This window comes from Sceloporus occidentalis, unplaced genomic scaffold (genome assembly GCF_023333645.1).
Source record: "Sceloporus occidentalis isolate IW3139 unplaced genomic scaffold, rSceOcc1.0.p SCAF_1, whole genome shotgun sequence".
In the NCBI taxonomy this organism is placed as follows: Eukaryota; Metazoa; Chordata; class Lepidosauria; order Squamata; family Phrynosomatidae; genus Sceloporus; species Sceloporus occidentalis.
The window spans coordinates 163,289,618-163,304,127 of record NW_028316981.1 but is presented as its reverse complement, the minus strand read 5'-3'; the positions used below and the strand labels follow the sequence as shown (position 1 = coordinate 163,304,127).

Here is a 14,510-nt window from a genome sequence, read left to right as displayed (position 1 = left end):
TAAACCTATTTAAATTAGTGGGACCTATACGAATGGTAACTAGCCAGTCTCAGACATTTCAATTGGTCAGTCCTAGTTGGGGCTGTGGCTGCTGCCACTCTACAGAATGAATGCAATTGGACACTGCTTCAATCTATCATGGCTCCATCCCATGGAATCCTGTGATCTGAAGTTTGTTGTGGCACCAGAACTCTCTGCCAGAGAAGGCTAAATATCTCACAGAACTACAAATCCCAGAATTCCATAGCATTGACCCATGACAATTAAAACAGTATCAAACTGCATTAATTCTGCAGTGCAGATGCATCCTAAGATTGCCCCATTGGCATTATATCTAGCCGTTTACATTAGTTTCATTTTCTTTTAGTTTTGCTTGAGTTTTCACTTTGACATCCTTGCTTCTTGTGACTGCAATTAGATACTGTAGTTCCTAAGTTTCCAGATCCAGAAATGGCTCCATCCTTCGTACAGCATTCATGTCTTTGCTTCACAGCACTCTGAGATGACCTTGAGGCATTGGCTACAGCTGCAAGGGAGAAAGCCATATTGAATGCATATTTCTGAAACTATTTTTGCAATCTTAGAATACTTAATGATTGAGAAGGAGAAATAAATAAATAAACTATGTGCTACTTACAGATACTGACTGAGCTTCCACAATCTCTGGACATCCTGCATGGAAAAGAGAAACAATATAGTGCATTCTTTTCCTAGAATGGTTACATCGGTCCTCAGTTCCATCTTTCAGATCCTGCCTTAAAACATTTTAATATCTTACAGCTAAATCCAACTGTTCTTTTCACTTACAGTAAACCTAATGAATCAATTGAAGTTACAAGAGTGTTGATTTACCAAGAGCCCATTCACACTATGACATAACCCAGAGAGAAATCTGGGTTATGTAGTTGGAGTTCATATCATATTGCAGTTTGTATGTGTGGGGTGGTGGTCACAAAAATACCCATTTAACCCAGCGCATTTGGCACCAGGTCCCTTACTGCTAGTTGGGGATAGCTCTTCGATTTTGGGCCACAGATTTTTGAGTTTCAGTAGCATGCTGAATGCTCACCTGTTTTGTTTTCTGCATTTACCCTGTGATAAACATTCATACATAGTACAAAAAGTATAATGCAGAAGGGCTTTTAAACACTATATGGGAAAATTCTGGGGAAAAATATGCAAAGTATTATATTGGGATTTTAAAGAGTGTTTACACTATATTCCATCACTATATTTTCCTAAATGAGTTAAGATTTTGGTGAGGAAGAACAGAACACATGCTGACCTCATATACCTTCCAACATTTTACAGATCAAAACTGGATCATGTGGCCAAATAAAATCAGAATGTGTGGTCAGCCTGGCAAAAGTTACTAAGGAGGAAGAATACACAAGCGGGGAGAGGCCACAGCATTTTACCTGAATCTACTGAGAAGGACAAGATTTTGCCCCCTCCCTTTTGCATCCCCCTGCTGAGTTAACTGAGTAAAAGTACTTCTACATTTTGAACTCAATCTGAAGAGTCTGAAGTGTGGTGAAGACAAAAGGGGACAGTGGGAGGAAGAGAGAGAAACTGGAACATCTTTAAAAGCAGCTCAACAAGTGGAATGACAGAGGAATAACTGGAATTGTCTCTGCCACTTCAGGACAGTTGGAGGCTATGCCCTCTTAAAAATTATCATCAGAGATGGAGGACTCACCTCTCCTCTTCCCCCTTCAGTAGACTGTTGTAGGCTGCAATCTCAATATCAAGGACTAACTTGACATTCAATAGTTCCTGGTAGTCCCGGAGCAGGCCTGCCAGTTCATCTTTGCCATTCCGAAGAGCTTCTACCAACTCTGCGTATTTCTTCTGGGCATCTTTGAGAGCATTGTCACCCTTTTCTGTTGCACCACACACTGCCTTCTGAAGCTCGGTATTCTGTCAGGATTATAAAGCTTCATCACACTAACCTGAACTGTGCTTCCTTGGGCCATATTACTCAATCACATCCCTTTTGATGAACTGAGGTGAAAAGATGGCTCAATACTCATTAATGGTCAGAAAGACAGAGCAGAGTCTCTACTTTCTGTATATACATACATTGAAAGAACAGGGAGAAATTCCCTCTGCTACTGCTCTGCATCCAACCTAAATATAGCTAAACTGCATTGCATGACCATGACTACACTTTCCATGCTGTCTTTGTTTGCCACCCAGTAGTCACATAATGCAATGAAAGTAGGGTATGCACCACCTAGTACTATCCAGAAGTTTTATATCTCCCATAACCCCTGTCCATTGTCAGGGGCTACATCTGCAATGCAGAAATAATGCACCTTGACACTACTTGAACAGCCATGTCCCCATCCTATGGAATCCTTGGATTTGTAGTTTGTTGTGGCACCAGAGCTCTCTGTCAGAGAAGGTAATATCTCATAAAACTACAAATCTCAGAATTCCATAGCACTGAGCCATAGCAGTTAAAACAGTATCAAACTGTTCTATTTCTATAGTGCTGAAGGGCTGGTATTATAGACAGCTGTCTAAAGAGGGCACCAGATTGCCCAGCCTTGCAGCAGAGACTACCCTTATGTAATTGCCATTTTCCTGTATATAATCTAGTCCCAGAGAACAACCAGAAGAATGATATGAAGAAAACAATTGCAAAGTTGGCACCAGGGGTGACAGGAGAAGGCAGTTGTGAGTTCTGACCCATCTGTTTCCAACTGCCTGGATTCTGGAGAGGAAGGTTTCAGAAATTAAGCACTCTGTGATGCATGGCTTGGACAGTCATGTGTGACACAGAATAGTTAATTGTCTAAGCATCCACCCACCCAGCTGAGTGCTTCTGTTTTGAAGCTAGGCATTCAGAAATAGGTGGGTCAGAGCTTACAGTAGTCTCTTCATGTCACCACTGCTCCCTCTTTTCTTTGCCAGTACAGAGAAAGCACAAACTGCTTGGTTTAATAAACTGTCATGTGACTGTAGCGTACTAGTAGGGTTCTAGCTTGCATCTATAGACTTCACCTCATGTCTCATGTGAAGTAGGCATGCAGCAGAAATAAATTGCCATTCTTACCTCCTTTTGCACACGCTCAATCTCACACTGAAGCTTCTTGATTGTTCTATTGAGCTCCAAAATCTGTTGCTCACGGTGCTTCAAATCTCCCTTGAAGTTGCATCTCTTCTTTTGAGCCTCTTCATACTAAGGGTGTAAATGTATTCATCAAAGATGGCTACAATACTGCTGATAGCAATATTTTTTCTGTTTAAGAAAACAGTCTGGTCCTTGACAGAGGCTCCATGCTGTAGTTGCTTCCTTGTTATCTTGTTAGTCCCTCTTTTTTATGTTGACTCATCTGTCACTGGTAGATCTCACTCCTTCTCTTGTGTTGTTCAGAACTGATGTATGCCGTTCCCATCACTTCATATCTCCTGTTGCACCTAGAGATGTGTTTGTTCTGGCTTGGCTGTGACAGTTCCCACAACCAACAATGTCAGCACTGCCATGCTAACCTTCCTGGATTTTTCCGTCCCTAACATTGATCCTTAGCTTTATTGGGTACCCTGAGAATGGCCTAGACACTTTAAATAAGTTCCCTTCACCAGTCTCTGATATTTAACCATACAGCTAACTGAAGGCCGTTGGCTTGAACAGCTGCATTCTCTTGATATGAATTTGTACCAGACACCTTAAACCTGTATTGATGTTTCCGCTTTAATGGGTTTACTTCTGCTTTCATATGCACATGGCAGTTTTTCCTAACTTGGCATATTGCAAGAGCTTTGTATTGCCAGTTCCCATCACCTTCATCCAATCTGGGTGGTGGTGAGGAAAGACGGTAGCTGATGTCTCAAATAGCAGGAGGGCAACAAATTTAGGAAAGGCTGGCCTACAGTCTCAGTTTATAGAAATCTAATAGGATAGGTGTTTGTGTTGCTGGCAACCAATGAAGGAAAAAGCTTTGAAGATATAAAGATGCATGTTGAGAAGATCTCAATAATGGCAGGAGAAATATATTTGAGAAGAAAGAAGAAAACATAAATTATTTAACCTAGCAAAAATTACTTGCCATTATCCAGGTTCTATACTTGTCATCAGTCAATAACCCTTTAGGATTGTTGTTTATTTTTCAAATCAAAGAATGACAACTTTCCAATTGGTCTAAAATATTGTTAAATTGCAGCACTTACTTTGTTTTGGTAAAAGGCATCAGCTTCAGCTTTGCTTCTCTGGACAACTTCCTCATATTCCTTCTTGATTTTAGTGACAATGCAGTCCATGTCAAAGTTTCTGCTGTTGTCCATTTTCACAACCACACCCAGATCTCCAACTTGTTTGTCTAGCTGATCTTGCTCCTATGTAACAAATGCATAGTCAGTTATTTTAGCTCATGGACACTTCACTCACCTCATACCCTTCCTTGTCAAATTTGCTAGTGTTTTAACAGGGCATATCACAGGCCCGGAACAAACGGGCCGTTTGTGATGCCCTCGTCATGTGCTAGGGTTGCCTTGGGGCGGCGCACCCACACGCCCCACAACCTTAGCATGTGACGAGGGCGTAACAATGGCGGCACCCTGTATACATGGGTGCCACCATGGTTATGTAAGTGCTGCGTGGTGTCCTCATGGTGCCACGCAGAGCTTATGTAACAAGTGCACCAGTGGCGCACTTTTTATTCTGCCACTGCGGCTTAAGAAGAACCCACTTTTCATGGGTTCTTTTTCCGCCGGCGGGAAGCTGCATGGTTTGGCGGCTGCGGCTTGTCCCTGGTGGAAAAACAGGCACCGGTAGGCCATCATTTTTCGGCAGTCTGTCTCACACCACAGCATCAAAGAATTATAGAATCTTAAAGTTGGAAGGGATCATATGGGCCATCTAATCCAATCCCCTGTCATGCAGAAATACACAATTAAACACTCCTGAAAGATGCCCATCCAACCTCTGTTTAATGGCCTCCAAGGGAGGGGAGAGCCTACCACCCTTCAAGGCAGTCTATTCCACTGTTGAATCACTCTGACAGTGAAAGAAAAAAAGGGGAGAAAGTGGTCCCAATGTTTAGGTAGAATCTCTTTTCTTGTAACTGGTTCATGTTCTAGTCTTTGCAGGAGCAGAAAACAAGCTAGCTCCATCTTGTTCCTGACATCCCTTCAGATATTTAAAGATAGCTATCATGTCACATCTAGGTCTTCCCTTCTCCAAGCTAAACATTCACAGCTCTCAGAGGTATTCCTCATAATGCTTGGTTTATAGACATTTGATTTATCTTGGCTACCATTCTCTGGACATTTTCCATCTTGTGAATATCTTTTTTGAACTTTGGTGTCCAGAACTGGACACAGTATTCCAGATGGAGTCTGACCTAAGCAGAATGGTCAAACCTCATACTTTCTGTCAGACTGATACTTTCCTCAGTCTGGACACTAAACTCCTGTGGATGCACCCCAGAATTGCATTGGCTTTTATTTAGTTTATGGTCTATTAAAACCTGTAGATCCTTATCTGAAAAACAGATATAGATGCAAAGAGCTGGCTTACATAGTCATTAATATTATGGGGTATTTTTCTATTTGACTATTCAGTGATTCATGATAACTCTTAAGGGTTTGGACTATAATCTGAATCTTCACACCATGCTGATTGAGAGTCTCTGGGCACTGTATTCATCAAAAGTAACTTTCCCAAACACTTGTGTGAACTAGTACTAGTGCATTTGCATTCGAACTTTGCATTCAAGTTGACATTAGAAGTTCTTTACTGATTAACCTATGATTAACAGTTCACATGTACAGAACAAAAAACCCTGGAAAGCACATATTCACAGCAAAAGAGATAAAGGAAACGAAGTCCCACATGCTGTTGATGGTCCACAAACTTTATTATCTTAAAAATCCCAATGCGTTTTGACCTTGGTGCAAATTAACCTTCTTCAGGAGCTATTACCAGAGATTTCAGAAGTTGCAGCCCTACCTTCCAATACTCAGAGTGTCCACTTTGTTGAGAGTGCAGACTTCTGAAATCTCTGGTAATAGCCTCTGATGAAGGCCAATATGTGACAAGTAAATGCATTGGGCTTTTTAAGATAATAAAGTCTGTGGACCATCAACAGCATGTGGGATTTCATTTCCTTTATCTCTTTAACAGTTCACATGTACCAGGTTGCCATGAAATCTACAGTCAATGACTAATGAACATACAAAAGAGAATTTGGACCATGCAGAAAACTTAATGCTGTATGAAAAGCAAAACTATTTGCAAAGGATGAGAAGAATATTTAAAAAATAAATGATGAAAAAAAGATGTATTTTGCATTTTGAAAAAACCTGGTAAGAAGAACCTTGCAGTAACAAGAATCGTAACACTTTGGAGCTTATTCCATGCAAAATTCATGTGTGGCTGTTTTGTATAGGAAACAACAATTTCTGCAGAGAAAATAATATTTTTATGCAGAAACATTATTCCCTGTACAGATCATGGTGTTTTTTGTGCAAATCAGTAACCTGTGAATTTTGTGCACAATAAATTCCAAATTGTGAAAGTCCAAAGACTTTCTTGCAGCAAGAAGAAAATTGCTATCATTATTCATTGCTTGTTTCAAGAAAGAACATAGGGAAGAATTACATTGTTTATATTTGCTCACCCTTTTTCAGTGCAAACGAAAAATTGGACTAGCCCATCTGCAATTCCAAAGTACATAGAAAAAGATGCAACAAAGCAACCAGGTTGAAAACATGCTTGGTTGAAAATATTTTTGCCTATCATTTCTCCGGGACTAATTTAATTTTCTTTTGTTCCTGGGAACTTATAGGCTAAATGGAGACTATAGAGAGGAAGACGGAAACTTCAGGAAAACTCTTCCTACTTACCTCGCTAAATATATTTCTCAGACACTGAATTTCTTGGTAAAGGAGGCTGACTTTGGCCTCTAATTCGGTATTCGTCACAGTTAGACAGTCTGTATCCTATAAAGAGGATATTTCCAAATTATTCCATATAATCATGAGGTAATTTCAAACAGAAGTTTAAAAACAGAGTTTGCATTTATGATCTATGGTCTATGATGAACTTTTGTTTTTCTACAGAGTGTAGGGTTTTGTCATCCTCAGTTAACAAGCATTCTTTGCTTCAGTCAAGAAACAGAAATGTGGGGGAATTCAGTTGGCCATAAAACAAAATTCCAAAGTCCATATTGTTGTAATACCTTTATGACACCAGCCTCAAAGTTCAAAATACATTGTACTTAATGATACTGTATTACTTTATTGGTACCTTGCTTTCCCCCCAAACTTAAACTTGAATGGTAAGCCCCCTCACCAGGCACAGATGGTTAAAAAAATGGGGAATGAAGAGATAGTCCTGGACTCATAACACCTCCATTTTTGCATAGTAGAGAAAACATTAGGTCACACAACCCGCCATAGCCATAATGTGACTGGGAGCTAGAGTTGTAAAATGAAAGGCAACAGAGTTTTGCTCCACATTTGAAGTTTCAGAGCACTACCCCTTTGGCAGCCATTTTTGTCTCTGTTTGGTACAAGGCTCTGTGCTCCTCCATTACAGTGAAACATGTGGGTTATTCTTATAAGTGAGCCTGTCAGCTTCCCACCTTCTTTCTCCTCCCAACACAGGTCTATTCTATTGTTTGCATGAAACATATGAAAATGCAGGTCCTCTTTTTCTTGCTGAAACAGAGGTAAGTAAGAAGCCTCTTTCCTTTTCCTCAAGTGCCAATGTTTTCAGCATTAACCCTTATGGGTGGTCTTAGATTGCCAGAATAGTGGTAAAGAACTTAATCTAAATGTTGTGGATTTTTTCTACTTTACCTTCTTGAGTCCCACAAATTCATTCTCTGCTGCAGTGTGCTCATTAACCTTCTCTTCATACCTTCAAGAGAGGAATAAAAATAAGACTATGAACAAATGAGGCCCAATTCAGGTAGCAAGTACACCAAATAAACCAAACCAACCCCCCCCCCCCCAAAAAAAAAAAAAACCTTCTGCTTGAGATCCCGAAGAACTGTTACCATCCAGAAAAGACCACTACTATCACTCATAGCTTTTCTACATTGCTGAAATAAAACATGTGAAATTGAAGGCATTCACGGCTGGCATCCATAGTTTTTTGTAGGTTTTTCAGGCTATGAGGCCATGTTCTAGAAGAGTTTATTCCTGATGTTTTGGCAGCAGCTATGGCTGGCTGGTGAAAAATCAGGAATAAACTCTTCTAGATCACAGCCTCACAGCCCGAAAAACCTACAAAAAACTATAGAAATAATCAGTTTGACACCCCTTTAATGATGTGATTCCAACCTGTGGAATCTTGGGATCTGTAGTATGGCAAGGTATCCAGCCTGGTCTGCTGCCTCACTGCATATTCCAGGATTCCATAGGATAGAATCATGGCAGTTAAAATGGTGTCAAACTGTTTTATTTCTGTAATACTGAATACACCCTCCATATAAGAAAGCCTCTACTGTGTTTTTATTCCTTCTTGTAGGCATTTCCTTGAGTCTATCTGGAATCCAATTCATCTTTTAAAAAAGTATTATTTTATTTATGTCACTTATATGCTACCTTTCCCCCCAGAGTGGTACGTAAGGTGGCTCACAAAAAAGAATCAATTAAAACCTAACAATAAAAATGTATAAACAATCAAAAATCATCACATTAAAACAGTACAAAATCATTTTATAAGCATCCAAAAGTTAAAAAAGCCAAAGCACCTTGCAGCCATAAGAAGACTCCCTATGAGGAGCAATTACACATAAAAAGCCAGCTTAAATGAAAAGGTTTTTCTTACAGTCTAGCTGACTCTTGGAAAGGGAGCCACAGCTTTTCATGTGGAAGAGCCTAGATTTCATCCCTACTTTCTCCGGTTCAAAGAAACTAGAAAGGCCCTTCTTTGCCTGTGACCTGGGAATCTACTGCCATTTGGCGCTGACTGTGCTAAGCTAGACAAAGCAATGGTTTCTCTCAATATAGGGCAGCTTCATGTGTTCCTGTACTTAAATACATACCCTTCATTCATTTCGAAGCCAGGGATGAATGGAGTTGCCCCCAAAGTAAGCACAGCTTTAATAAGCATAGTGGTCTTGGTCAATCAATCTGTCTGCCAATCTGTCCAGGGAAATTGACATGCACAGAACTACAAGTACCTGCAAGAACCCAAAATTATTAGCAACCTTCCTGCTGAAGATGAGTTCCCTCCACCTTAAAAATAGTTCCGGGGCCCAGCTTGTATCTCTTATTTCCTGTCTGTACAGAATTCCTTATTTCATGTGGTTAGCTTTTCACATGATGTAAGCTCACCTCTGCTTGCAGTCCGCAGTCACCTCTTTGGCATTCTTGCGATCAGTTTGCAGTTTTCTGTTCTCATGCAACAAGCAGTCCAGTTGATTCTTCAAACTGCTAATGAACTGCTCAAAAAAAGATTCCGTATCTTGAGTGTTTGGTTTGGTTTGCTTCTGCAGAAGGGTCCATTTGGTTGCCAGCAGCTGGTTCTTCTGTTCAAGACATTGTACCTAAAATCCAATATCTAAAGTAAGTAAATTAAATAAGAAGTATGGTGACATCCTTGAACTCATGTCTAGAGAAGCCTGGCATCCATTTTGATTCCTAAGGTGCACCTTCTTTTAAAAATTAATTACCATGTTGGTGGTGAACTTTGACAAAGCTGCAAAAACAAAATTGTTGGAGCCAATTAACAGAATTGGATTTAGCAAAAAGAAGAAAGGTATTTACAAGCATATTAATAAAAACCCAGAGAGATGATTAGGCTAAAAAACTGAATATATATTAGAATAATCTGAAGGAAGTGGGCATGTTTTAAGCACAGCTATGCTGGCTCTTTCTGCATCTTTAGAGTGGGCATGAGGATCCTGTGGCCTTTGAGTTGTTGTTGCATTACAACTCCCAACATTACTCACCAATTACCACACTACTTGAGGCTGTTGGGATTTGTAATCCAATATGATTTTCAGTGTTGCATGATTTTCAGTCTTGCTTTAAAGCAGCCATGTAAATAAGTCCAAAAAAACTGACCTCACACCCAAAAGTAACTAGGACAAACATGCCTGTACCAATCACTGTCAGGCTAACCATTGGTGCAAAATATTTTGCCTGAGACAAAGGCACAATGAATGCTAACATGACTAGCAGCTGAATTCTCTCTCTCTCTCTCTCTCTCTCTCTCTCTCTCTCTCTCTCTCACACACACACACACACACACACACACACAGAGTTAGGAGGTTGGAGGATGGACATTGTGGCACACAACTCTGTCCTCCCAAGAGAAGGGAATTCCAGGTTCTGAAAAGAAATCAGCAATAGCCTGACACTGATACAGGTCTGGCTTTGTTTAACCAGCCACTAACTACACCTGATATCAGGCCTGAGAATGCACTGAGAATTGCGAGTAGCCCTGGAATGCCAATGAAGTGGTGAGGAAGACACAACATAAAATTTCAGTTCTGATCTCACCTTCTCAATGAACCCAGCAAATTCGCTGTTCAGGTGCTTTATGTCTTCCATCTCCTGGCGTTTCACTTTCTGGATGTCAGGGCAAATGGTCCCAGGCAATGGCACCAGCTGATTTGGATCAACATGAAATCCCTGGATGCTGTATCTTCTTGGTAAGGTGCCACTCTTCTGACCTCCATGAAGGGATAAGGATGCTCTTCCACCAAGGCTAGATAGGCTTTGGCTGCTGGAGAAGCCTGGATGGAACTGGGAGAATGGGCCACATGTAGTGACAATGGTCCAAGGGTTTCTGACCCACTGTTGCTGCCATCCTACTGAGAGCTGCTGACTCATTTTCCCTTGGTTTTTTTTTTTTTTTTTTTGGAAATGGCTGCAAAGGAGAAAGATGGAGAGAATGAGGTCCAACACCTCTGATGGGAGATCTTGGAGTCTACCTCTCTTTTATGTGTTTGAGGAACTGGGCTTGGTTGCATGGGAATCCAAGGATTCACTGGGTTGGTATGCCTGACAACAAAATATGCTCTACAAGACGCTAGGCCAAAAATCAACATGGCAATAAAACATGAAATTAAAAAAAATGCATAGCTTGCAATTTGTTCTGTTTAATTAATCTGCCTCCCTTACCCTAATTATAGTTTAGTTGAGAATATTATCCCCAAAATGATCTTTGTGGTTCAACATCTACATCTGTTGCTTGTTTTATTTTATTATGGGAGAGAAACATTTTGTATATGTTGTTGTTATATCAAAGGTGTTGGGTCAAACTACAGATACATATTTAAAAATAACATGGGGAGAAGGGAAGGTCACAACATAAATCTGTGTCAAAACAGCAATTATCACATGGCATGGGAGTTTGAGGACAAATCAGGTGTGCTCCTGTATTGCAACATCTCCCTACATGGCACATGTGCAAAAGTCTCCAACCCACCACCAGAGTTAAATGAAGATGACTATAGACTGGGTGGATGATTTGCGCAGGGAACTAGACAGGGGAAGTGTGTCCCTGTTGGTTCTCCTGGACCTCTCAGTGGCTTTCAATACCAACGACAATGGTATCCTTCTGGACTGCCTCTCTGGGATGGGACTTGGAGATACTGTTTTATAGTGGCTCCATCCCTTCATTGAGGGGCAAACCGAGAAGGTGCTACTGAGGGACTCCTGCTCGACCCCCTGGTCATTAGCCAATGGGGTCCCTAAGAGTTCTGTGTTGTCCCCTATGCTATTTAACATATACATGAAGCTGCTGGAAGTGATTATCCAGAGTTTTGGGGTGTGGTGTCATCAATATCCCGATGACACTCAACTCTACCCCTCCTTTCCACCTCAATCCAAGGAGGCTGTCCTGGTCCTAAACCAGTGTCTGTAATCAGTAATGGATTGGATGAGGGCAAACAGGTTGAAACTTACTCTAGACAAGGTAGTGATGCTCCTGATCAGTCAGAAGGCAGATCAGGGAATATGGCTCCAGCCTGTGTTAGATGGGGCCACACTCCCCCTGAAGACACAGGTTCACAGTTTGGGAGTACTCCTGGTTTGAGCATTGAACCTGGAGGCCCAGGTCTCTGCAATGACCAGAAGTGCTCTTACACCTTTAAAACTGGTTTGCCAACTTCACCCATTCCTTGAGACGCTGGATCTGGCCACAGTAGTACATGCCTTGGTTACATCCCATTTGGACTACTGTAATGTGCTCTACTTGGAGCTGCCTTTGAAGAGTGTTCAGAAACTTCAGCTGGCCCAAAGAGCTAAATCCAGGCTTGTAACAGGGGCAGGTTATAGAGGTCATACATCACCTCTGTTGAAACAGCTCTTTTTTCCCCATAGGAGGGAATTGTCCAAACCCAAATCATGGTACACATATGACCAGATGTTAGATATGAAAAATGACAAAATAGAATTGAAATCCAGAGAACAACTTGCCGAATTGGGATGGGACATAGGATGGTTTACCTATAGGCAAATAACTGAAAGGTATAAAATGGATTTAAGAACATGCGGTTTCGATCTGAAAGAAGATAAATGTGATTTGTGGAAAATTCTTAAGAAAGATGATAAAAAACTAATTGGAAAAATCTACAAAATTTTACTTGAACTAGATACGGAAGATAACTATATAAAGGAACAAATGTTGTCCTGGGCAAGAAATATCGGCCATCCCATACAACTTGACCAATAGGAAAAGATCTGGTCAAACAGTAACAAATATACGGTCTCACAAAGTTTAAGGGAGAACTTCTACAAATTATTCTTTAGATGGTACTTATCGCCCGATAAGATTGTTAAAATGTATAAAAATAGTAACCCATCATGTTGGAAATGTAAAAGGGAATTCAGCTCTTTCTATCACTGTTGGTGGTCATACAACTCGGTTAAAGATTACTGGAAGATGATTAATGATGCAATTGGAGAGATACTAGAGGAAAGAATCCAACTAAAACCTGAATTTTATTTGTTATGATTGTTCGATGAAACCTTAGATAGGAAACATGGTAAAGTATTATTTTATATGGTAACAATGGCTCGCATTTGTCTGGCCCAAACATGGAAAAGTGACAAAATTCCAATGAAAGATGACTGGTTAATAAAACTTCATGAAAGGATGGAAATGGACAAACTTACCCAACTATTAAGGAATAATTCAGAAGACAGGTTCTTAGAGGATTGGAGAAATTTATTAAATTTTTTCAATACGTATTGGGGAAAGATTGCGACTCTCAATGTGCAATGAAATAATCAAACTAATTTATAAACTACAACATATAATTAGAGACAAGTCTCACAAGAACTTTTTCAGTGTTATAAGAAAGTACAAACATCCACTATTTATGGCTTACCGGAGGGAGATAAAGGAAGTCAAACTATTGACAAATTGACTAAATCTTAAAGATGGTTTTGTATCTGTAATAGGAGGATAGATGGAGCTAGAGTTAGTAAGTTTGGAAGATAAGTAGGTAATCAAGTAGAGAAAGAAAAGAAATTTAAGAAGAGAAGATAAAGTAATTAAAACCTAAGGAACAAATAGAATTTTATATAATCTTCTTCTTAGGAATAGTAAGAATGAATATATATTTGTATGTATAAAGACAGCTATGTGTACATGTATATGTAAAATATGTAATTATGTATATGTGTTTTTTCTCTCTCTCTCTTTGTGGTTATATAATTGTGAGTGTTTTTTTTTAATTCAATAATAAAAAAAAGAAACAGCTCAACTGGCTGCCAGTTTGTTTCCAGGCACAATTCAAAGTGCTGGTGATGACATTTAAAGCTTTATATGTCTCAGGTCCAGGATATTTGGCAGACTGTATCTTCCTCTATAAGACAGCCGGAGCTCTGAGATCCTCCCAGGGTGGGAGGGGGCTTCTCTCCATCCCACCACCATCACAAGCACTGTTGGTAGGGATACAAGAGAGGGCCTTTTCTATAGCTGCCCCTAGACTCTGGAACTCCCTTTCCAGGGAGACCAGAATGGCCCCTTCATTGATGGCCTTCTGACGACTGGCGAAAACCTTCAATTTCAAACAGGCATTCAAAACAGAAAACTTTTAAATAACATCCTAGGATGCCATATTGTTTTTGCACCAACCAAATGGCACGGCAAGGATGCGCTGGGGAAAGGGAGCAGTGAAATGTGGCTCCTTTCTCTGTCACTGCCAAGGAGCTGTGCTGTGACGTCCCTCGTGCACTGCACCATTTGGACACAGTTCACGAGCTATGTCATTACTGTGCACCCCAGCACGCCAAGATGGTGCCCGTGGCCCACAGCACATGGTACTTTGGGCTCCAGGCCGGCCCAAAGTGCCAGTCTATACTGGGCCATAATAAATAAATAAGTATAGGGCCACCAAGTTATGGTCAGATGATTGTGCTGGGAAAGCCACAGACACTCTGATATAGAAGGTTCTGATTTAAAAGCTCTCAAGTATCGGATGTGAAAAACCTTTGAGGTGTGATTGGTAGTCAAAATAGACAGTGCAGACATTAGATGGATAATGGAGCACACCAGGATTTCTAGAAAAAAATCAGCATGTGCTCGCTTGGTT

The 14,510-nt window shown here is 40.5% G+C and overlaps 1 protein-coding gene across 1 annotated transcript; it reads right to left on the bottom strand.

Annotated features, from left to right (window-relative positions):
• Positions 1-353: 353 nt before the first annotated feature.
• Positions 354-10,797, bottom strand: LOC149322609 (keratin, type II cytoskeletal 7-like). The gene is made up of 9 exons (XM_089529920.1): positions 10,465-10,797; positions 9,295-9,506; positions 7,810-7,870; positions 6,853-6,948; positions 4,177-4,341; positions 3,062-3,187; positions 1,700-1,920; positions 638-672; positions 354-526 (listed from the first exon to the last, which is right to left on the bottom strand). The coding sequence occupies exons 1-9, from the start codon at positions 10,795-10,797 to the stop codon at positions 354-356; spliced, it is 1,422 nt and encodes a 473-aa protein (XP_089386046.1).
• Between the last annotated feature and the right edge of the window lie 3,713 nt (positions 10,798-14,510).